General features: G+C 45.7%; 1 protein-coding gene across 1 annotated transcript in view; it reads left to right on the forward strand.

The window, feature by feature from the left end:
• The window catches only part of Lrrc66 (leucine rich repeat containing 66), a 38,188-nt gene extending 14,541 nt beyond the window's left edge, over positions 1–23,647 (forward strand). The window contains 5 exon segments of the mRNA XM_075943075.1: positions 7,617–7,786; positions 20,014–20,203; positions 21,281–22,796; positions 22,798–22,956; positions 22,958–23,647. Coding sequence (XP_075799190.1) covers positions 7,617–7,786; positions 20,014–20,203; positions 21,281–22,796; positions 22,798–22,956; positions 22,958–23,060 — 2,138 coding nt within the window. The 3' untranslated portion in view covers positions 23,061–23,647.
• The last annotated feature ends 2,077 nt before the right edge of the window (positions 23,648–25,724 follow it).

Consider the following 25,724-nt stretch of genomic DNA (forward strand, 5'->3'; position numbering starts at 1 on the left):
CCTGAAGATCAGAATGCAAAGCTAGCCACACTAGTCAGCCATAGTAATAGTGGCAGGCAGTAGTGGTACATTCTTTTAATCCCAGTCACCACAATAGTTAGCCATAGATGTCAGGCAGTGGTGATGCACGCCTTTAATACTAGCACTAGAGAGAAATATAAGGTGGGATGAGACAGAAACTTACTCTCCTTCAGTCTGAAGATTTTGTGAAGGTAAGAACTCTCTAGTGGTTAGCTGCTTTGATTTTCTGATTTTCAGCTTGAACCCCAATATCTGTCTCCGGGTTTTTGTTTTTCTTGCTACACTTATGCTTAGCTAGATTCCTTTCACATCCCCAAATCACCTGGCCAAGAAATGCTGCTGCCCAGAGTGGGCTGAGCCATCCTGCATCAATCAAGACAATCCCTCACAGACATATCCACAAACCAACCTGATAGACAGTTACTCAACTGAGTCTTTTCTTTCTTTTTTTTTTAATGTTTATTTATTTATTATGTATACAATATTGTGTGTGTGTGTGTGTGTGCAGGCCAGAAGAGGGCACCAGACCTCATTACAGATGGTTGTGAGCCACCATGTGGTTGCCGGGAATTGAACTCAGGACCTTTGGAAGAGCAGGCAATGCTCTTAACCACTGAGCCATCTCTCCAGCCCTCAACTGAGTCTTTTCTAGTGTGTGGCATGTGAACAATTCATGCTAAGTATGACAAGTGACTTCTTTGGCTGATCTCCACCTTACTTTAAGGCAGCATTACTTAATAAACGGAGGTACCCAGCTTGCTCTAGAGATTCTCCATTACCTCCCATCTGCTAAGTTTACAGGTGGATACCATACCCTCCAGACTTCTTTTATATGAGGTCCACACTCTGGTCTTCATGTTTGTATGACAAATACCGTACCCATTGAGCCATCTCTCCAGCCCCCACCTTATTTTTTGAGTCAAGGTCACTTTTTTAAGCTAAAGCTCACTTTTGGCTAGATTGGCTGGACAGCAAACTCCTGGGACCCACCTGTTTCTGCCCCTAAGCAGTGGGATTACAGAAACACACCACATGATCAGCTTTTATGAGAAGGCTGGAGATCTGAACTCAGGTCCTCAGGCTTCCACAGCAAGCACTTTATTCACTGAGTCCTCCCCCAGCCCAGAGAAGTTGTATTCATTCCAGACAAAGAATTTGAAACAAGAAAAATTATTAGGATAAAGAAGAGTCCTATGTAATGATAAAGGGACTAATTTTTTAAAAAAAATAATGATAACCTATAATAATCTTATACATAAATACACTTAAAATGAAACATAAGAAAACTTGAAAAAAAAACTGATAGTTCAACATCCCTCACCAAGCAATCAAGATCAAGGAGACAAGCAATCAGTAAGGATCTCGGTGAAGTGATAGTTTAATCAAAAATCTTGATTCAATTGGCATAAATAAAATGATTCATCCAGGACTAGAGTGATGTCTCATAGGTTAATAGCACTTGTTACTTGTACAGAGAACCGAAGTTCAATTCCCAGAACCTGCAAGGTAGCTTATAACTATCTGTAATTCCAGTCTCAGGGGGCCTAACACCTTCTTCTGACCAGACACCTTCCAAAAGCATCAGGTAGGCATATGCAAGCAAACCATTCATACACATAAGATAAGAAAATAAGACATAAGTTGGTACTAGGAACTGGGTTGTTGCTGTGATAGGACTGACCATGCTGTTTGTTCTAGGTTTAAGGAAGACTTTGGGACTTTGAACTAGAAAAGCAATTGCACACTTTAAGTGGGGTGGGCTATTGGGCCCTCCTAGTAGAAGCATGGGAGACAAGCATGGAAGACAGGTGCTGAGGGAAATTTGAACTATGGAGGCCCAGCTCAAGTTTCAGAGAAGAACAATATTAGTAAATGGCCTAGAGACCATTGTTACAGTATTTTGGCAAAGATGGGTGGCTATGTTTTGCTCTTATCCTGAAAACCTGCCTGAGGCTAAATTGAAGAATTTTGGATGAATGTCCTTTGATGTGGGATTTGCCTCTGTATGCTATGGATATGTTTTATTACTATTAGTTAATAAAGAAGCTTCTTTGGCCTATGGCAGGGCAGAATATAGCAAAGTGGGAAATCCACATAGAGATAGAGGAGAAAAGAAGGCAGTCAGGGAGACGCCATGTAGCTTCCCAAGAAGCAAGAGGTCACAAACCATGAGCTTCGTGGTGAAATAAAATAATAGAAATTGGTTAATTTAAGATGCAAGAGCTAGCTAGAAATACACCCGAGCCATCAGCCAAGCAGTGTTACAATTAACATAGTTTCTGTGTGATTGTTCGGGTCTGGGCAATCAAGAAGCAAAAGCAGAATCTCCGTTTATGGTCCTTGGAGGAGATTTCCAAACAACCTAGTATTGACTGTGTCTTATGATGACCAGTGGCCACACATGTGTAGATTTACATTGAAAAGGAGCAAGAAGGGCAAGGAGAAATGCAGAATGTACAGTCTGAGGAGAAAAGGAGCACCAGGAAATGTAACGGAGCTAAATCCAGTGTTCACGGAGACTAAAAAGTTTAAAGAAAAGCCTAATGCTAAATGGAATAAAGGGAGTGATGACCTCTGGGCAAGAACCCACCCAACTAAGCCTCAAACCTGTGAACAGAAATAAAAGAAAGCCTTAAGCAGTGAAGGGAACCATCCACAATAGAAAACTGGAAAACATGCAATTGGACAAGGGAACCAAGTTTCAGCTCCAAGCAGCAGAACTTGGTAGCCTCAGCCTTGTGGTTCTGGCTTTAGAGTCAAGGATACAAGATGTTGGAGATGCCAGAGCCTTGGAAGACCTGCATAGGAGAGCTGCTAACAGGGAGTGGAATCAGTCCAAGAAAAAGAAGTGTGTTGCAGTCAACAAAGCTGAAAGAAGTTGGAGATCTGAAGAGCACTTTGACATCAGACATGGAGATGCAGAGTTTGGAATTTGCTCAGCTGATTTTCAGTCTTGCTTTGATCCAGTATTTCCTTCCTATGTTCCCTTTTCTCCCCCGTCAGTTGGTAATGTGTATCCTGTGTCATTGCATGTTGAAAGTATGTGATTTGCTTTATTTATTTTTATTTTATTGGAGGTTATAGTTAAGTGATTGCATGAATCACAGAAGAGACTTTGAACTTTAGACTTTTAAACAGTGTTGAGACTGTGATAGACTATGAGGATTTTGAAGCTTGACAGAATGCAGTTTTGCATTATGATATAGCTACAGTCCTGTACGGACCAGGGAATGGAATAATTTGGTGTTTGAATAAGAATGGCCCCCATAGGCTCACAAATTTTAATACTTGGTCACCAGGGAGTGACACTATTTGAAAGGATTAGAAGGTGTAGACTTGTTGGAGGAAGTATGTCACTGGGAGTGGGCTTTGAGGTCCCAAAAGCTCATGCCAGGCCCAGTCTCTCTCTGAATGCAGATCCAGATGTGAAACTCTCAACTACTTCTCCAGCACTAGGCCTGCATGCATGCGGCTATGCCTCCCACCATGATGACAATGGGCTGAACCTCTGAGACTATAAGCAAGACCCTAACTGAATGCTTTCTTTTGTAAGAGTTGCCTTGGTCATAATGTCTCTTCATAGCAATAGGACAGTAACTAAACCACCCAGTGCATTCTTGGAGAACCACACCCTCTTGTCCCCCTTTTATAGGCAAGTTCCTTCAGTATCTGCTCCTCTGTTTTATTGGTGTGTCTACAGTTGGGGCACAGTTACAGGGTAAGCTATCTGGACTTTGATCCAGTTCTATCCTGTCACTGGGCAAGCCTTGCATTGGTATTTTCTTTGTAAATGGTGAGAAGTCCCAGGACTTTGTGAACATTAAAAATGAAAGACTTGTGAAATGCCTAAAGCATAAACCATGTATGATTATGCAGGAGCTTTGCATAGTCATTTCTCTCCCTTCAAAGCTAGGGTGTACTCTCCCTCCACTGAGCTCCTAGAAACTTGCCCAGTTCAGCCGAGCACTGAGTTGTTTTAGGAAGCACGAATTCATATTTCTTAATAGGCCAGACAAGTATGAGCGAGAGGCAGAGAATCTGTAGTGCTTTTCCCGACTCTGTCTTCCCCACTCAGATCCCTGTGTTTGCACATTTAAACACGGGAGAATTTCTGCACAAAGAAATGTATTTTCTTTAGCGGTTGTGTTCATCTCTAGAGGTTGTTGACAACTGGCCTTCCCCTCCTCCAAGCCCTCATTTGGATGTGTCCTGGTGCTAGAACAGAGAAAGAGTTGAGGGGGGACTTGGGAAGAGATGGGAGAAGTACACTGGATTTCCAGGACCATGGGGCAGCACACACAGACTCCAGGCACACAGAAATATGGGAGTATTTTACACACACATGTGCTAACTGAACATCAGCTTTGGTTCACTCTCATTGATTTTTAAATGTAATTTTCTTGACCAATTTTTAATATCTATCTACCTATCTATCCCTCATGTGTGTATCTGTGTCAGACACACACACACACACACATACACACACACAGAGTGTGTGCATTCATAGAAATAACAGCTTTCTACAAGCTCATGCCCCATCTAAAGCAAGCAGCCTCCATTCAACTCTAGCCAAATGTCACACACCAGATGAAACTTTGAATCTTTCCAAAGAAGCCTGAAATACAGACTTTTGTATTGAATCCTCAATGTTGGGTCAAACACTACATCCCAAAGTTCAGCTTATTCTGCACAGAAAAGATTTGATCATTTGCCAGTCAGGAGGACGAATAGTCCACTGTACAGTGGGGTGCTATGGATGACGGCCAGTTCTGCCTGACATGTAAGTTTTATTGTCCATGTGTCTTATTGTGCCACCACTCGGAGCTTCTGGGGTAAGGATTTATCCTCAGTACCATGTGCCTCCATCATATTTTTTTTTTTTTTTGATTTTCGAGACGGTTTCTCCGTAGCTTTTGGTTCCTGTCCTGGAACTAGCGCTTGTAGACCAGGCTGGCCTCAAACTCACAGAGATCCGCCTGCCTCTGCCTCCAGAGTGCTGGGATTAAAGGCATGCGCCACCACCGCCTGGCCATCATAATCTTTTGATTGATTCATTTCTTTAAAGTTCTCTTGCTTAACCTGTGTGACTCAAGTGCACATATGACGATCCGCATGGTACAGCCATTTCAGTTATGTGGCCTGCTTTCTTCACAATCAGTCTTGTCCTCGATACCTTGCAGACAGTAAGCAAGGGATAAACTTGGCTCTGGAACTGAATAAGCCTGATCTGCTACCCAGAAATTAGAGATTCAGCCCACGTTTGAGAATAAGGCTGAAGAACGTGTGAAATTGCAAGCACCTCCCTAGGAGACCCATCTGGGAATGAAGTTTGCAAGTCGGCTGTGACTGGCACCTTGTTCTCAGTCTTCCCTCTCAGTGCCAGCGGGACCTTTTGCGAACTTCCCAAAGCAAAGCGAAACACGAAGGCAGAGACTAAAACTCCATCTGATTCTTGTGCTGGAAAGCAAAGTCTACCTGTGATCTTTTTACCTTTGAAATATCTGAGGATACCTAGAAAATAGTTATAATATCAACGGCAAACCGTTACAAGAATGCAAATGGCTAAAAATAAAGATGTGCGTGGGATGTAGAAATAGAATTAGAATCCTCCAACTGAACAAAGGGGACAGGGGGGGAGGGATGGGAGGCGGATACACTCAACATACAACCTACACTTGCACAAACGTATTCTTTTGCAATACAGGACCATGTAGAATGAATATACACAAAGAGAATCCTAAAAAAAAAAACAGAAGCTTTAAAAACCGAATAAGGAACTTTCAAAGTGGAAGAATTCATTTCTGTAATGATAAACTTCAGGGTAGGTTTCTCCAGTGTTATCATAGGGAGATCTTTCGGTTTCACTCACAGTTAATCAAAGCAACAGATATCTGCTCATCACCTTACTCAATCATGGTTAGGATTCTAAAAATTGATTCTTTAATTTAAGAAGAGCACACACAAGACTAGAAATACAGCTCACCAGGAAAAGAAAGGTGATTGCAGACAAGACTGATGATCTGGGTTCAAATCCTGCCCCCTCACATGGTGTAAGGAGGGAATGGCTCGTGACAGTTATCCTCTGCCCTCCATACATGTCCTGTGTTATCCATATACAAATACACAAACGATAAATGTTAAATGAGTGTGTGATAAAAACAGCACATGCGCATTTGAAAGAATGAGCCAATATATATAAAGTTAAAGAGTTTTCTCCATATCCTTCTCCCCCTCCCTCAGCCATCCTACACCAAACCGTGATGACTGTTAATTTCACTCACTACCTTATTTCTGCCCACACCAAATACATACCTACCTATGTTTATATGTGTATCTCCTCAAGTACATACCTACCTATGTTTATATGTGTATCTCCTCAAGTACATACCTACCTATGTTTATATGTGTATCTCCTCAAGTACATACCTACCTATGTTTATATGTGTATCTCCCTCAACTACATACCTATGTTTATATGTGTATCTCCTCAAGTACATACCTACCTATGTTTATATGTGTATCTCCTCAAGTACATACCTACCTATGTTTATATGTGTATCTCCCTCAAGTACATACCTATGTTTATATGTGTATCTCCTCAAGTACATACCTACCTATGTTTATATGTGTATCTCCTCAAGTACATACCTACCTATGTTTATATGTGTATCTCCCTCAAGTACATACCTATGTTTATATGTGTATCTCCTCAAGTACATACCTACCTATGTTTATATGTGTATCTCCCTCAAGTACATACCTACCTATGTTTATATGTGTATCTCCCTCAACTACATACCTACCTATGTTTATATGTGTCTCTCCTCAAGTACATACCTACCTATGTTTATATGTGTATCTCCTCAAGTACATACCTACCTATGTTTATATGTGTATCTCCCTCAAGTACATACCTACCTATGTTTATATGTGTATCTCCCTCAACTACATACCTACCTATGTTTATATGTGTCTCTCCTCAAGTACATACCTACCTATGTTTATATGTGTATCTCCTCAAGTACATACCTACCTATGTTTATATGTGTATCTCCTCAAGTACATACCTACCTATGTTTATATGTGTATCTCCCTCAACTACATACCTATGTTTATATGTGTATCTCCTCAAGTACATACCTACCTATGTTTATATGTGTATCTCCTCAAGTACACACCTACCTATGTTTATATGTGTATCTCCCTCAACTATATACCTACCTATGTTTATTTGTTTATACCCCTCAAGTACACACCTACCTATATTTATGTGTGTATCCCCTCAAGTACATACCTTCCTATGTTTATATGTGTATCCCCTCAAGTACATACCTACCTGTGTTTATGTGTGTCCCCTCAAGAACATTGTCATTATAATCTGTACTATTTTGACTCGATTTTTTTTCCTTCCTGCTCACTAAGCTCACAGGCCGATTGGACTCATCTCTCAAAAGACCACTTATATTTCTCATTCTTCATACACTCTGACAACTTCCCACCCAAGAGCCATTAATATCTCCTCCGACTTCCCACCACACACTCTGCGGCAGCGAACAGCACCAGTTTAGGTTTGAATTTGCTTTTCCTTTTCTCAGGACTGTGGAAGCTGAAGTCGCTGCAGAGTCTGGATCTGTCATTCAACAGGATAGTTCATGTTGAGCCGTCTGATTTTCACAGCTGCCTGCAGCTGGAGAGCATCTACTTAAAGAGCAACAAGATACACACGATTCACCCTGAAGCCTTCCAGGGCCTCAAAAAATTACAGGTTCTGAAATCTTTCTTGTTACTGTCTTAACTCTACAGTCTTGTGACCAGTTAGATGAGAGGGCTGGTTCCTTGTGAGGGAGTCTCCATGTGCAGGGCTATGGGCTGCTAATCAAAGTATGTGAGTCTATTTAAGAGATCCTAAAGCACCCAAAATCTGTGGCTCAAAAATCAAAGACCACAACCGTGGGCACAAATGTACCAAGAATTCTCCGCAGCAAGAACTCACATTATGGGGCTGTAGATGTGGCTGGGTGGATAAAGGGCTTGCCTAGAATTCCACAAGCCCTAGGTTTGATCCCAAGCCTACACATATATTCTGGGGGTTGGGAGATGGAAGTGGAAGGCTCCTTAAGTTCCAGGTGGTAGCCACATACATATTAAGTTAAGGCCAGCTCGCTTGCAAGAGGCACTGTCTAAAACTGAAAGAAAGAAATTGGCATATTATTTTTTTTCTAAATCAAATCAAATTCAACTCCAAGTTTCCATTTACCAGCTGGCAAGAAATTAAATGTGTTACTTACGAGTTTGAAACCAGCCTGGTCTACATAGGGAGTTCCAGACCAGCCAGGGTTCCAGAATGAAACACTGTCTTAAACAAGCAAACAAATAAATAATATCACCTACCTAGGCTGCAAGGTCAGCCAAAGGTGCCAGGGCTCTTGCACGTACTGGAGTGTTTGGGAGGTCCTTCTGACCACGGTGGCCGATGCTGGGGTGTCACCAGAGGTGCCAGGGCTCTTGCACGCACTGGAGTGTTTGGGAGGTCCTTCTGACCGTGGTGGCCGATGCTGGGGCGTCATCAGCCCAGGACCATGGGGTCTCTGCTGGCCAGGGACCCTGCAGCCTTCATAGCCAAAGGCCATGGGCGGTAAAAATGACAGTGATCATAGTGCACCCACGTGCATCCCTTACCACAGGCCACGCGTTATTCTAGCGGGGCATGTATGACTCTTTTCAGAGTAGTGAGTCTTGCAAATTGTCTCCTTGATAGGGCTGGAGCCGAGGAACCCCTGAGCCCCTTCTCCATGCCCTTCCCTTCGATGAAGACAGTGCAATGGCTCCTCTCAGTGGCCTTCAGACTTACCAGAGGGACCCCCAGTGAAGCTGAGAGACTCTTCAGTCTCCATCTTCAAAACACCTCCATCTCACACGCACGCGCACGCGCGCACACACACACACACACACACACACTCTTCTCTAGGTCACTGCTCTTCACTTAAAGTTGAACACACATGCAATTTTAAATGCTCCAGTGGCCAGACTTAAAAAATGAAACCGAGGGGCTGGAGAGATGGATCAGTGGTTAGTGCATGCACTACTCCTCAAGAAGACAGGAGTTCAATCCCCAGCACCCACATCAGGTGACTCACAACCTCCTGTATCTCCAACTCCAGGCCAGAGCTCTATAGGCACCCACACTCACCTGCACTCACTCTCATTAAAAATACTAAAACATAAATCCTCTTTAAAAGGGGAAATGAAGAGTTTCCCCTTAATAATGCACACTATTGAACCCAATATAATAGCTTTTATATTAATATTAATAGCTATAATATTATAGGTATAATTAGTATAAAATTATTAAGGTGGTATTTTGCATTCCATTTTTCAAAAAAAAAACCACTTTCAACCTCTAGCATGTGCTTTCTGTCTCAGTATTTCAATGTTCATGGCCGCACAGGGCTAACATATTAGGCAGCCTGGCCAGAGACTGGGGATGTTTCCCCAGCATTTCACAAGGGCTGTTAAAAACAAGCCTCCGCCTCTCCCTTTCACCTACGATGGCTCCCTGAACCCTCCTCATGGAAGGGAGACTAAGGAAGCAGTAATGAGGTGGGGGGCAGAGTGCTTGGAATTCAGCCTCGAGGGAGGAGAAGAAGGGGAATTATTAGACCCCTTGATGTTTTACCTGAAGCAAATCTTAAGGCACCTGTTCTCTTTAGCATCATGGTATTACCTTAACATCTAGGACACACTGCTGCAGTCAGTGATAAACCTGTTATGTTAACGTCTGTTTTGTGAGTTTTTGAAGTTTGGGACTGTGAATGTCCCCAAACTTGTTATTGTTTCTTACCACCTGGGCTTTTGACAGTTCTTGTACCTCCAGTTCCATGTTTAATGATGGTCCCTGTAATACCAGATGAGCGGCTAACTGGAAATTTAAGCATGACATCGGAGATATAGAGAAGTTGGTAAAGCAGATAGGAGAAAGAGGAAGAGGGGGAGTATATGGAGTTTTTGGTACAGGAGAGTTGAGTACGGTGATGAGACTTTTATTTTTCTGGAACTGAAAAAAGAGTGGCTGATCTTGGTGCCCTCTGGAACTTAAGGGAGCAGGGCCCTGTTTGAGTTACCATATACAAGAAAGTATCTTGAGCTGGAAGAGTAAAAGGTTTAAGATAGGATAGGTGAATCCAATGAGGAAGTCCCTTGAGCTTGGCAGCTGTTACAAGAATTACTTTAAAGGGGCCCTGCCATTTAGGGAAAAGGGGTGTGGAACATTGGTCTGGGAGAGAGAATAATACCTTATATCCTATTTTAATCTGTGGTGGGCATGAATTGACACATGGTTGAGGTAATGAGTAGCTGGTAAGTCCCATAATAGGGAGCGAAGATGGGATAATAGCAGAGTAAGCAGGTGATCAGAAAAAGGAGAGGTTTTAAGTGAGAGGCCGGGGGTTAAGACTGGCCAGCCATATGTGAGTTCAAAGGATGAGATGGAAAGGGGGCTTTTGGGGAGAGCCCTAAGCCTAAGAAGGGCCAGAGGCAAAAGTTTTACCCAGTCAAGGTGAAGCTCCTGTGACATCTTAACAAGAACAAATTTTAAGGAACAGTTAGTTCGTTCTCTCTTCCCTGAAGACTGAGGATGGTACGGGATATGAAAATGCCAGGGAATGTTAAGAGCCTTAGATAAAGTTTGAGGAACTGGGAACTAAACTCTGGGCCATTATCCAACTGAAGAGAGGTTGGGATTCCAAACCGGGGGATAATTTCTTGGAAAAGAGCATCAGAAACTGTCTGAGCCCCCTTTTAATGGTGGGAAACACTTAAATCCACCCAGATACAGTGTCCACCAAAACTGGAAATATTTAACTCATCTGACTGTGGGCATATGAATAAAATCAAGCTGCTACTCAGTTCCTGGAAGGGAGCTCCTGGTCTGGTGGTGGAAAGGGAAGCTACAATATTTGGTCTTGGGATTTGACTTTTGACAGATTTTACAAGAGGCAGTGATAGCTTTTAAGAACTCTAAGTCCTCAGAGGTGGGTTGGAGGTGAGCCTTGACAAAATGAAACAGAGCTTTGCTATTAGGATTAAAGAGATGATGTAGGTAGGACAGAATTTGTCGGGTGTCAGGGGGTATCTGCGAAAATGAGGGCTGTACTGTATGAACCCCCTTAGGTGAGGTAGGTTTGGGCTCTGAAATGCTGCTGTTCTAGCTGTTTGGTCAGTTAGTTATTTCCCTTGGAAATAATGGAACTGTCAGTCTGATGAGATTGACAGTGAATAATTCCTATAGCTTTTGGGGAGATGGGAGGCTTTTAACAGATCCTTAATGTAACCTGAGTTAGTTATAGATCCTCCTTTCATCATAAGAAGCCCACGCTCATTCCAGATAGCTGTGTGGAACAGGAGGATATGAAAGGCATATTTGAAACCTGTGTAAACATTTAAAGATTGTCCTTTTGATAACTCGAAGGCACAGGTAAGGTGTATTAACTCAACCTGCTGATTAGTGGTATGAGCAGGGAGTGCCTGTGCCTCCACTACCACAGTATCTGACACTATGACGTAGCATGCACTACAGGTCCCTTCATGTAAAAAGGAGCTGCCATCTGTGTACCAGGTATAAGTGGCCTGGGACAGTATTCCCTCCTGTACGTGTGAGGGGTGGGGTAGTAAGTACTCTAAAGTTTCTATGCAGGAATGAGACGGGGAATAATAAATGTTAGGTTGAGGTAGGAGATTTGGGATATTAAGGGGTGGGCAGCATTGGAAAGTGAGTGTGGCATCTTCTACTATTGCCACCTGGAGGGAAAGGACTCGGGGAGGGGGTAAGGTTTGTAAGCCTTTGTAAGTAAAGATATGGGACAGATTGTGGTGGGAGAAGACAGTGGTGGGTGACCCAAAAGTTAGTTTCTTTGGCTCACGGATAAGAAGCTCAATGGCCACTAAAGCACGTACGCAGGGTGCCCAGCCCTGAGTGGTGAAGTACAGCTTCTTTGGCAGGTATGCTACAGGTGCAAAGGAAGGTCCCAGCTGATGTCCTAGGACCCCAAGGGCATATCCCTTCTTCTCTGTTACATAGAGGGAGAAGGGACGAATTAAATCTTGGAGATGAAGAGCTGGGGCTTGCTGGAGTCTCTGGAAGGGTTTAGTAATGGGATGGAGAAGGGGTTCATGCAGAGAGCCAAAAGCTGCCTCATATAAGGGGTGGGCAAGGAGAGAACAAGAAGAGATCCAGGAACGCAGGAAGCCAAATACTCCTAGGAACGATAAAATCTCTTCTTTTGTAGAAGGAACTTCAGGGGACTGAATTAGCTTTTTTGTTTAGGGTAATAGCTTTTTGGTTGGGGTAATAGTTAATCCCAAGTAAATGACCTGAGAGGTAGACAGTTAGGCATTGGAGGGTGAGATTTTATAGCCCTTTTTGGACCGAAAATTTAAAAGAGCAGAGGTATCAGTTTTAATGATCTCCAATGAAAGACTGCAAAGTAAAATATCACCTACATACTGTATGAGTTTAGACTTGAGGAGAAACAGTGAGAGTAGATCAGAAGCTAAAGTCTGACCAATAGATGTGGACGGTTCCAGAATCCCTGGGGAAGGACGGTCCAGGTGAGCTGTGTGGAGAGGTGAGTGTCAGGGTCAGTCTAGGTAAAGGCAAAGATATTTTGAGATTGATAACTGAAAGGAATAGAGAAAAAAGCATCCTTGATCTAGAACTGGGAAGTAGGAGGTTCCTGGAGGGATAGTGGAAAGAAGTGTGTTAGGGTTTGGCACTGTAGGATGAAGAGGGACCACTGCAGAGTTAATGAACCAGAGGTTTTAAATGAGGCAATAGGTTCTGTTAGGTTTTTTAACTGCAAGTATAGGAGTGTTAAATGGAGAAGAAGTGGGGCGAAGTAACTTTTTTCTTAGAAGGTCAGAAGTAATAGGCTTAAGTTCCCTAAGGCTCTGGAAAGAGAGGGGGTACTGAGCTTGGTAATGTACTTAGTAGGGTCTTATAACTGGATAACATTTGGGGGAATGGTGTTTAACAACAGAGGGGTTTTGTGTTCCAGACTTGGGGGTTCATCTGAGAGGCTGGTAGAGGAAAAGACACATTGGAGCTGGGAGATTGGGAGGCTAGAAGGAGGAGGAGGGGAGCTGTTGGTGAGCCTGGGGTAATGTGAATGGAAGGAACAAATGAAATGGAAATTCCTACTTTTGTTAAAATATCTCTTCCCATAAGAAGTACCGAGCAGGTTGGCATGACTAAAAATGAATGAGTGAGATAAATACCCCTAAAACACAGTTAAGTAGTGGGGTCCGCTGAGGGAGATAAGGCTGTCCCCCTGCCCTGACAATAGGGAAACTAGAAGGAGAGGTAGGCCCCCAGAATTCCCTCAGTACCAAGTATGTGGCTCAGGTGTCCAAGAGAAAGATGGGCCATCCTGATACCATGATGTTTACCCACGGCTCCCTGTTACAGATAGTGGTTGTAGTCGGGTCAAAGGAGCCCAGGCAGCCTCACTTGTCCATGGCCAAACCTAGAAGATCAACTGGGGAATTTTCTGGGTTTGATGTCTCCATGCAACAATGTACAGTGTCCTTCCCTATGGCATCTTGGACAAGGTCTCGCAGGACCAAGATGAGGATTAGGGCATGCTCAGGCCCAGTGACCAGTTCTACCACATTTGAAACACAGGCCTGGTGGTTCTTGAGCCCCGGGGACTATGGGAGCAGCACGGATGGCACTGATTGGTTGGTCTGTCACCTCGGCCGGTCGCAGGGCTGTGGCTAGCACATGATAGTGATTGCAGGCTTTGTCATCTCTTGCATGGTACACCTTCAAAGCCAGCTCTAAGACTTCTGCCTGTGGGGTCTAGGGGCCTTTCTCCAAATGTCTAAGTTTAGCCTTAATGTCAGGATAGCACTGAGAAAAAGAATGAGTCATGAGTAACTGCCTTCCATGGTTTCTGGATCTAAGTTAGTGTATTGTAATAGAGCTTTAGTGAGGCATTCCAAAAATGCAGAAGGATTTTCCTTCGTATCTTGAATGTCCTCTGAGAGCTTAGTATAGTTTACTGGCTTGAGGGTAACCTTCCAGAGACCTGCCAGGAGGCAAGTCAAAAACCAGTCCCTAGCTAAAATCCCACCTGGAGTGTTAGAGTACCAGTGAGGTTTCTGCCCCTGGAGGGTGTGTTGCATGTGTTTGGTGAATATTGTCTGCCAGTAGTCTGGCCTGCTCCCAAACTTGCCTGCGTTCTTCAGGAAGTAGGTTATTAGATAGGATCATATAGATATCATGAAAGGTGAGACTATAAGACTGGGTAATATATTGGAATTGCTTTATGAAAGTGGTAGAATTAGACATATAGATTCCGAGTTTTTGTTCTATATGGGAGAATTCTGAGAGGGAGAAAGGAACATGTACCCTAAGGAATCTATCTACACCGGCCACCTCTCGCAGTGGGAGAACTGCAGCCAACTTGGCTTGGTCAGGGTTGAGTTCCATAGCAGCACATAAGTGTCTGAGAGGAGGGGTAAAAGTGGGTGCCAGAGCTGGGTGGCTGCTGAGGCCAGGCATCTGAGAGGAAGGATGGTCCAGCAGGGCTGAGGAGTAGTTAGTGGGGGAAGAGAGAGAGCTGAGTAGGGCAAAGGAGCAGAAGGATCTGTCTGCTGAGGTTGGGAAGGTGTGGACTCCTCAGTGGGGTCCAGAGGAGTAGCTGAAGGAATGGGGTAGGGGCTAGAGGAACGGGGGTAGGAATTGAAGGAACAGGGGTAGCTGCCCGCTGAGGTCAAAAAGGCAGGGGTTTGTTAGCTGGGTCAGGAGTGGAAGTGGAGGGTTCTTCCAGTACAGATGGCATAGCCAGGAACATGTGAGCAGGTGAACAACTTGCAAGGACGGAGGGTTTAGGCTTAGAGATTAGATAGTGAAAGGCTTAGATATAAGGAAACTCCTTCCACTTGCCTGTTCACTGACAGTAGTTAGAAAGCTCCCGTAAAATATTAGGATCAAAGGTGCCGTTAAGCGGCCACTTTAGATTGTTATCTAAATTGTAACGAGGCCAATTTTTGAACAAAGATGGACAAGTGTGGGAATCTGTAAGTAGGGCATTAAGGACTGGGGTTTTAGGGCCTCTAAAAGGCATCCTGGGGGCGGGGGAGGATGGATTGATGACTTGGATGGCTTGCTACCCATAGTTGAAACTGTGAAAACCCCCGAAATTGGTGACACCACAAGGCCCATAGGAAGACGTCTCTCCTCTATAGGTAGGGGTGTAAATTGGCAGTGAACACCGTAGGGCCTGTAGGAACGCGTCCTCTTCATACAGGTGGGATGCTAAAGCCTGACTGGATCTGGCCAGAGTGACTCAGAAGCCAGAGAAGCCAGAGGTTGCTTCGAGTGACATTTCATGGGGGGGGGGGGGGGAGAAGAAAGGAAAAAGAAAAATCTGAGGAACCCTGGGCCCCTAGTCATGGAAGGGCTGACCCCAGGTAGTCCAAACATGATTTTAGCAAGGGAAGCAATCTAGAGATGAATGTCAGTGAAGGGCTCAACCATAGCCACAAAGACCACGGTTGGTGGCTGTCCCCTGTCCCCCATTTCTAGGAACACCAGATTTCTGGGAGCTCAACAGTCAATTCCTTGGGTTCAGAGAAACGGTTAAGTTGACCAGATTGGGGAAACTCAACAATTGAAGCTAGTGGTGTGCGTAGAAATTATGCTCAGGCAGATGGAGCACGGGGCAGGAGAGCCTCCCGAGTCTCATGGCACCAATGAAATTACCTGGCGTGAGTGAGAAGGAAATGTGGAACACGCAACAAACCCGCTAAGGAGTTTATTAGAGGAGGCGTGCACAGGCCTGGGGACGTCAGTGTGCAGAGAGAGAGAGAGAGAGAGAGAGAGAGAGAGAGAGAGAGAGAGAGAGAGAGAGATGGCGCTTCTAGCTTTTAAAAGCTGCCTAGCGCATGCGCACAGGGGGTTAACATGGCTACATCATACGCAGATGACGGGCTCACATGTGTGCGCAAGGGCTTAGCTGAGTCATATGTAGATGATGTAATCCATGCCACACATGGGTCATGCAGGGCCCTTTAATATCCCCAGGGGCCATTAGGCACTTCTGCCTGAGGGCTTGTCTGTACCTGCATGACCCCTAGAACCCGGAAGTATCGCCTTATTGTGGCTGAAATCATTGCACATACGATGCCTGACTGTTTCCCAGTGCTAAGCTGAGGGCATTTTAAGCACCTATGAATAAACAGTGGTGTGCACAATGGGCAATGCTCCCGAGGGACCGAGTCAGTGGTCTATTGCCATATCATGACTTACCACAGCTATGTAGTTTAAAACCACACAGCTATCGCCTCACAATGTCTGTGGGGCAGGGATTTCGACATGCCTTAGCTGGGCCCTCTACCTCATGGTCACTCAAGAGACTGCACTGCTGCCATGACTGGAGTCTCACCTGAAAGCCCCACTGTAGAGAACAGACACCTCAGCCGGGCAGGCAGGAGTTGCTTCCTGATTGGGCTGTTGGACCTAAGCTCTTCACCACTGTTGATTTAAGCCTACCCTCAGGTTGCTGCCCTGAAGCTTTCTCCACCAGGCTAGTCATGATGTGGCATCTTGCTCGAGAGGTAGCAGTCCCTCTGGTATTCACTGCTCTGCATAAGAAAAGTGTTCTGTTTTATGGAATGTCATCAGAAAGCAGCAATCCCATTGCTGCGGCTGGCAGAGTCACTTGGATAGAAACCAAATCGCCTGTCCTACCTGCACTGGAGAGACGCGATGGTTTAAGGGCCCGAATACCAAAAGGTAGGATAGTGGGGGACCACTCTGGAGTCTGTCTGCCATGTAGCAAAAGAGTCCACTTCACGTGACGGCGCTCTCCACTTTGCAGGCGAGAGATCAGCAGATGGTGAAGGAGCCTTAACCAGTGTGCACTGGTTCCGGGTACATCTGTGTTTGGAATTTGCCGCGCGTGTTGCTCTCCTGTGCATTTTATTGTACTTGAGGAGTCTTTGAAGTTTGAGGTTTAAAAAAAAAAATTAGCAAAGGCAAGCTATAAATCAGCTCCGAGCATGTTTGGTATACAGCCATAGTCCCCGACTCACCAGAACTGGGAACACTCAGAGGTCCCTGCTCGGCGTCCCTTCTGTGTGGTTGGCAATAACTCCAAACACTGGCTGTGACCATGATGAAGATGTTTGGCATCGCAGTGGTTGGCTTTTTCCCTCCGGAAGATGGATTTCACATTCACACTGCTGTTTCTCTTCCCGTGGGGGCACCTTCCCGGAAGCCAGATCGATTTTTTTTTAAGCATAAATCAATCAGCATACTTAAACAGGATGAAGTAAGTGTCACTGACAGTCCAGATTGGCTTTTCTTTTCTTAATCTTCTCTCCTTCTTCTTAGATACAATGATTTGTGCAGCAACACTCTGCCTGTCTTCCGGCCATCCCGGAATATATGCACTTTTCAAACGCCATAGAATAGGGTTTCTTTTGCTAAGTAACAATTCTGTTTCCATCTTTTCTCAGAAAGTATTCTTCCTGAATTATTCCATCCATTTTCTTTTCTCCAGACTGACTTTTAGTCCTATGATTTTTAATTTAAAAAGTGCTAGGATGTAATACACCAGAAAGAAAATATCTACTCCAAAAATGTGACAATGACTCAGTGTGACGCTGAGACCAGGCACCAGTGGGGGAAGGTTCTGTCCCTGGACCACACCACGCCCAAGTGAAATGCTTTCCCTCCTTATCCAGGCCTCCTGCTTGCTGGTTCCAGGAGCCTTTCCTGAGAGTCAGGACTGCAGAGAGGCTCTACGCAGGAGAACAACAGTCATTCAGTTCATGAAAACCTCGATTCTATTTCTAGTGATTCTGTGGTGAAGTTTTTTGTTTTTTTTTGGTTGTTAGACTTACCTCATTTTAGGGATTTGTATAATGTAATATGTTTATTTAGAAATTGGCCTTGATCAAGGGGCTGAGCGAAGAAGGTTGCCATGAGTTCGAGGCCAGCCTGGATTACATAGGGAAAATTGGACCGTTCTTGGGGACTGGAGAGAAAATGTTGTCCTTCCTAGTTTTTGCCCATGTCCTCGTTAGTTAAAACAAGGTTGGCGTTTTCTGTTTTCCGGTTTCCAGTTCTGTTGTTAACACCTATGTTCTCCAAATGTCTCCTTCACACTAATGTGGTAGCTCAGAGAGGGTGTGTTTTGAAGTGAAGACACAGCCAGGAGGCCAGAAAGCATTGCAACTCTGTCATTTAATTCTTCAGCGTCTCCATTTACAGTTGTCACCATTGTCTGGGACAGAGTCTTGTGTAGCTTGGGATGGTCTCAAACTCGGTATTCTGTCTGACTGGTCTCTTCTGTCCTCCTGTCTCTACCTCCTAAGCGCTGGGACTGCAGAGTACCACCACATCTGATTTACGGTTTCCATTATTCCTGAGTGCCCATTCTGATTCAGACCCCTGTACCAAGGACATTCTGTATGGGATACACTGTGTGAAGGGGAGCTGCGGAAGATGCTGGGGAAATCTGAGAAAACATATACAGAGGCTCAGCAGAATATCTGGTGGGCAACGCTGTAGCCAGAGCCGTACCTAACATAACTTCCCCTGCTGGATCGTGCATTGCCGTGCTCAGCTCTAGCACACCCTGGCCTGTCACTTGAGCCACTGAGTGATTTCTATCCCCTGGTTCTCCATACATTTCTTTTTTAGGTGGAGAGGGGGTGTGGATGTTCAAGACAGGGTTTTGCGGTAGTTCTGACTGTCCTGGAACTTGCTCTGTAGACCAGGCTGGCCTCAAATTTACAGAGATCCACCTGTCTCTGCCTCCTAGGTGTGTCAGGGACCATGCTTTGACAAGTGGACCACTTTACCAGGGTAGGGGATTGGGGATGAGAAAAGTTAGCAAAGGGAACCAAGACGCAAGTGAAAATAATAAGGGAGTTCCAGTAAATATTGACATTCCCATGTTTAATTTTCCATACACTTTCTACCAATACCACAGGGGGAAGAAGACAAAAGACTGCTTTAACATGATACAAAGGACAACCAGAACAGTTGTTTGCTTCAATACTTTGTGACATCAAGTCAATAGCATTGTGTTGTTTAGGCAGTGAACCCACCCTAGACCAAGTCTCCTGAAGGCAGCCGCTCCCTAGGTCAAACCTTCCATCTCAAAGAAAGAGCAGAATTTATGCTTGAATATTCTGACCATTGGCCAGGGTGGAGTGGATCTACCTGTATGGGCATCTTAATGTAAAAGACCAACTAACCACACCCTAGGTCAGGGTGTGTAGCCCCCTTGTAGCCAACAACTTTGAACAACCTCAGATCTCTGACCTGCAGACAAGGTGGAAAGAGGCTCACATTTTTGGGCCTCCACACGGGTGCTGGGATTACCGGGGAGCACCCCCCCTGCCCAGCTCTGCATTTCTAAGTGTGCAGGAGAGGCGAGTCATCTTTCAGGTTCTGAACAGCCACAAATGCACAAAGAACCGTGTGCTACTCTCAGAGATTTAACCACACACAATTCTCCTGTGTCTCGTGGTCTCATGGTTCACATCCTTTGCTATTTCCAAGATGATGATATTTTGAGAAATTCATGACCTGGATCCAGTTCTGAGCGATGATGATAGCACGTGAGTCTAGGGTTTACCATAGGTTATATGGTAAATAAAGATGAAATGCTTGGACGTTGGAAAGGCTTTCGCAAGTTGCATCTAACCTATGGACGATGCTGGGTGGTGGTCTCACGGAAAGCATCTAACCCATGGACGACGCTGGGCGGTGGTCTCACAAAAAGCAAACAGTTGCTGAGACGCAGAGGCTTTGTGGGCAGGGCAGGGATTTAAACCCAGTGTTCGCTGACTTTCATGCCAGGCTTGAACTTGCATTGCTTTTGTAGAGCTAGAAATATCTCTGTGTTAACTCCTTGTAGCTTTTCCCCTCGCTGTCTTTGTGCACAGCCTGACCCACATTTGCTTCTGTCGGAGCAGGTGGTAGACCTCAGAAGCAACGCCCTGACCGCCCTGGCACCCATTGTGACCATTGCTCTGGAATTACCCCACCTGGAACTTGACTTGGCTGATAACCAGTGGCAGTGTAACAACAGCAGTACCAGCCTTCAGAATGTCACCTCTGCCTCCTGGAGGGAGATGTGGGATGCCATCTGCAACACGGCTGTGGGTGAGTGGGTGGCGTCATTTGGCCTGGAAAAGCATATAAGAAGGCAACCTCCTTAAAAGGAGCAAGAGTCTCTCAAAAGACAGGGATGCTGGTCCCCACCCCATTCAGCCTTGGGCTGCGGCAAAGGACAGTCCTAACACTTAAAACCCTTTTCCTTGGCTTCTGACAGTTTCTTTTCACGTGATCAAAGAAACATAGAAATGAAACAGTTCTTTAGCTAGAGAAGAATTTTGCCTGGAAGCCCCCAAAATGTCACAAAGTTCACCCCAATTCTTAATGATTGATTAAAGAAGGGGTTTTTTAAGCATCATTCTAAATGCTTACTAACTTCTAAAATGTGACTCTCTGAGTTCAGAAGACAAGCACACGGATTTCAAAAGTAAAGTTTCATTTGATGTGCTCCTCGTCCCTCCCCACGAACAGATGACATCAGTGAGGCAGGACAATCTGGGCAGGCTTTAATCCCCCTGCTATCCTCACTAGCCTGAAAACGAGATTCAGGACCAAACGGCCTGGAATCTGACTGCTTTGGGCTTGCCATTAAAGCGGTGTCATGGCCGTGGCTACTGAGTGTAGAAGATATCCATGAAGAGCAGAAGGAAGTCATAAGCCAGGACTGGCATTCTGAGTGTATAAGGCAGAAGAAGAAAGTGGGAGGTTTTACTGCTTAGCAAAACTGGAGAATGGTGAGGAACTAGTATTCCAACCTACAACAAGTAGGTCAGAAGCAGATACCATAGGGGGTTGATAGAATGTTCTAGCAAATGCAAAGTAGCTGAGGGTTTGGAGGAAGGAGAAGCCGTGTGTCAGCTCTCCCATCTGGTTGCTTTACTTGTGGGTAGTCGTCGGGCGGGACATAACCAACCTCTGGACCTATGAGAAACAGGCCCATGTCTCACAGAGCCACTGTGGGCAATGAACAGGAATAAACACGTGAATGAATACATGAAAATTACCTGTTACCTGATACATGCTTGAAAACCTAGCTAGCTAGAGTTTGAGGGTTCACAGACTCTCTGAAACCTGGTGTCTTATTCCAACATCTGATCAGTGTGTTTTTCCATTTCCCTCTTGCAGAAAATGAGAAACCATATTTGGAGACCCCCCAGATCAGAATTTCCAGGGAAACACACCTTCCTGCTACTCCGAGTGACACGAAAAGCCTCATGCAGAGCAAAGCAGAGAAGCCCCAGGAAAGAGTGGATGCTCACCTTTCCACTCTGGAGCAGGCAGCCCAGGTGGGCTACGATGGCCTCAAGGAGACACAGCCACAGCCCCCCACAGGACTCAGAGACTCTGGGGATGATGACGTCACCGACAGGAAGGACGACGATTCTCCAATCCTCGTCCTGGCCATCTGCCTGTCGGTGTGCATCACGTTCGTGGTGGCTTTCTGCCTGGGTGCCTTCATGAGGCCTGAGATTGACAGACTGTGTTTAAAATGCTGCCAGAAGAAAAAGTCTGGCTCAGGAGATGCCTATTCAAATGAGGGCTTCTATGATGAAGTTGAAATTTCCCTACCTGAACAGCACCAAGGGACAGAACCATGCCAAGCATCGCACCAGCTAAAGCTTTATGAGAGCGAGAACCCTTCCTGGGCAACAGAGTCAATGCCATATGATATTGTCATGCCGGAAAGGGTACCGGGGAGCGGCAGAATGGATCTCAGTCATCAACCGAACCCGGGGCAACTCGAGGACAACACTGGGGCACGAAGCAGAGATGGCAATGGGCTTCCGTGTGGCCGTGTAACCCACTCTGCTCTCTATGGACTTCCAAACGCCGGTCCTCACGAGCTGATTTCAGCGGCGCAGGATCACTATGAAGAATTACATTATGACACGGTGGTGGACCAGGAATCTACTCTCTACGAGGGTGTGACAGATAGGTCTTCCATCTCTAGCTCTCTGGAAGTTATCCCCGGCTCCACCGATGGTGAATGGGACGAATTGTGCCTGTCACAGTCAAGAGATGTTGTGGCTCCCGTCTCCCAAACTCTAGCACCTACAAATACACAGGGCTCTGGGGAGAGTAAGGAAAGGGGGTGCCCTGAACCTTTGGGAGCTATGGGCTCACCGATGGAGTCTTCCGAGGAAAGGCAGGCGAGCAATTTCATTAGGGGGATGGCCACATGGGAGCCAAGCTTCCAGAGAGCCGATGCTGAGGAAAGGGTTTCCGATGTCTATGATGAGGTCCTACACCATAACCCAAGAGATGTAGACCCGCCCTCCCTTGTGCCGAGATGGGCCAGTGACCTTCATACCACACCTACCACCGAGGAGCCTGAGCCGAGAGATGCCCCTTTTGACTCCCCTTATGACTTGGTGGCCAATTACGATTCTGACTCTGACGAGGGCTCCTTGTTTACCCTTAGTTCTGAGGATTCTGAGAACCCAAGGAGTTTGTCTGAAGGACAGGCATCTGTGGAGAATGTGGGGGCCAGTCAGCCCCTGCCTAGCAGGAACTGGGGAGACTATCAGGATGATGTGACATCAGCAGAAAGTGATAAGGACATCACCCCACAGAGGATTCTGGAGATGTACGAAATCCAGGACGCTCTCTTTGGAAACCTCTTCATTTCTGCTCCAGACTCGTTTGTGTGAGATGGACCTGGGAAGAGATTCGAACTCCATTCTCCCTGAGAATATAGCAACTTTGACCCAACCCCTGGGTCAGAAGCTATCACACCAGGAGACCCCGGACACCTTTGTATGTGATGGTGACATAGGACCCCAGTTGGAGGCAGTAGACTGGCCTTAGAGACCTGGAATTCCCAAACGCGGGTCCTTCACCATCACCACCACAGTCTGCTGGAGATCCCTCAACTCCCGAGGAGCCTGCCACCAAAGAGAAGTAACCATTGGTAAACAGCCCCCTTTTATGGCCTGGGGATAAAGCTCTGTTGGTGGAGTGTAGAATCCAGGACTCACCACGCACGAAGTCCTGGATTCAATCCCCTGCACTGTACAAACTGGGCACAGTGACCCGCACTGTCCTTCCAGCTCTCAGGAGATAGAGACAGGAAACACCAGGGTTTTTCAGGATGGGTGACAGGGTGTTCTGGCAAATGCGAGCCTTATTGTTCCAACAATCAGCTTGAGACAGCTGCCAGATCCTCATGACAAGGCCTAGTCCCCACTCAGACTCTGGCTCACATCCCCCAACTGCAGTTGCCCGGATCCACATGGATCATCCTGGAACCTGAATGTCATCGTTTTCCTTCACAAGTGTGCTTTCCCAAAGTCACTTTTTGAGTCACCATTATCACGGTGTCAACCCAGTAAATTCATTCACAGTTGTCTTACTCTTGAAGTCTCTTATTTCCTGCATCTGCGCAGATGTTAAATAGGAGCGCCGTCTGAGCTCCTGGCTGTCTGTGTGGGGAGACAGTTGGCAGGCAGTCTTGATCTGGGTTAGACAATTTTCATTAAATTAGGGTTTGCATAGAAGACGAAAAGAGATGAAGTTTGGAGGGAGGACACCAAGAGTCTCCCCGTCTACCTCATGGCATCACTGCTGGTCCTCAGGGTTCTAGCTTCTCAGTCGCTCTCACAGAGGCCCAGGACCTGACTCTCCAGTCTTCTCAGTCCGCTCACCTTCCTCTGTGAGAGTTCTCAGGTGTCGGAGCTTCTAAAGGCCACCTACCTCTCTGCTAGCCTTACTTATTTCTACAAGTCTGGCTCTGAAATCTTTTCAAGATTTTATGCTCGCTTCCAGTTGCCTATGTAGTTTTAAGGTAAATGTATCCACACTGAAGCCTATTCTGTTCCCTCATCCCTGCCACCTACCAGATCTGGTCCTCACTGCTCACACAAGGGCTCCTCCATTCAGACACCTAAGGATTATTCTTTTGACATTTATCTCTATGTTCCCCGTATGTAACTTCTTTGTCATTAGGTACAGCCAGTTGAAGGCCCTAGAGATCCGTCAAGTCTATTCCACCTTCCCTGTCCATTCTGTCGCAATTTTATCCCTTACTTGGTCATTCCCACAAGGTTGGTCACAACAGCACACATCACACATCAAACTGCCTCCTCCAAATCCTGTATTAGCCACGATTCTCCAAGGAAACAGAACCAATATGGTGCCTAGAGACAGAAGGAACGGTTTTACTGTGGGAAACTGACACCCATGAGGATAGAGGCATGGAAGTCCCACAATCTGTTCTGTCCAAACTGGTGCCCATGCAAGGTAGCAATACAGTCCCATCCAAACAATGCAAGTTAAGAGAATGAGCATCTGATGTTGCAAATCCCAGTCTGAGCCCAAAGCCTTAAGAACCAGGAGCACTGACGTCTGAGTGAAGTGGGAAGATGGTAGCCCCTAAGTATGAGAGACTTTCTAGTCTCACATGGGCTTAACTCAGTGGTCAGGGTCCCAGTCACTAAAACCTCTACAGAACCAGTGATATTCCAGGTTCTTGGTGGTGCAAACGCAAAGGGTCAATTTCACAAATAATGAAGGGTAACTTCAAGTCAACAAGGAGCTTTATTATAGCGAGAAAGCATGTAAAGAAAGTGAAGGGTCTTTGTCCTGGAGTTAGAAGATTCTTGACTAAAGAAGTCCGTAAGTCCTTGAAATGACTGGGCTGAGAACTAAGGAGACGTGGACTGGTCAGCGCAGCTGGTCCATAGATCCTCACAGAGTGTCCTTTCGTCTCTCCACCCTGGTGACTGGGCTGAGATTCTGGCACAAGTCTTCAAGGGCCAGTGAAGTATCTCTTCGTGCCTACCTTCCAGACAGCTGTATTCATTAGGTTGCTCTGCTATAGAAGAAAGAATAAATACCTAAATGACCTGGGACATGAACCAAACCAATGTCTCCTGGCCAAAACATGTCTGGCATTTTCAGCCAGGACAAAATAGCCAAGCTATCCCTGACTCCTGACCAGGAAAGAACAGGTTGATTTTGGAGGTGCCCACCCTTAACTACCTGTCAAGTTCCGATCTCTTCATCAGAAGAACATGGAAGTTCCAGCCCAAGAAGCGAGAGACTCCCTCCTTCCTCTGTCTTTTTGCTCTTCTGGGGTGCTGTGTAGACTGGATGGTGCTGTGCACACGGTAAGAGCCGAGCTCTTCACTGGATCTACTGACTCAACCACTGAGCTCTTCCTGAGACCGCACCTGAGCACAGCTGGAGGTGAAGCCTTGCCTGTTGTCAGGCCATCCCTTTGCCCTCAGAACATAAAACCCATCACCACACTCCCCGTCCTGCATCACTGGTGAGGGTGACTGAGGTGTAGATGTGACCAACCATGTGGCTTCCCCACCTGCCTGTTTCTGTAAAACTCCAGCTAATTCTGTTTCCAGACCTTTGTCCACTTCATATCTACCCACATCCTCCTTCCAAAGTGTCCAGATAAGCCCACACAGATCTCAGCTTTTGTGTTACCTCCTTGGGGAACTCTCGGACCCTGGACTAAGTTAGATTTCCCTCCTACTACTCTCACTATACACTGCTAACTTCTACATATAAGATGCTTATTGTGCGTACAGTTAAATAACTGTACGATCGGAAGCTT

Source organism: Microtus pennsylvanicus, chromosome 12 (genome assembly GCF_037038515.1).
Source record: "Microtus pennsylvanicus isolate mMicPen1 chromosome 12, mMicPen1.hap1, whole genome shotgun sequence".
Lineage (NCBI taxonomy): Eukaryota > Metazoa > Chordata > Mammalia > Rodentia > Cricetidae > Microtus > Microtus pennsylvanicus.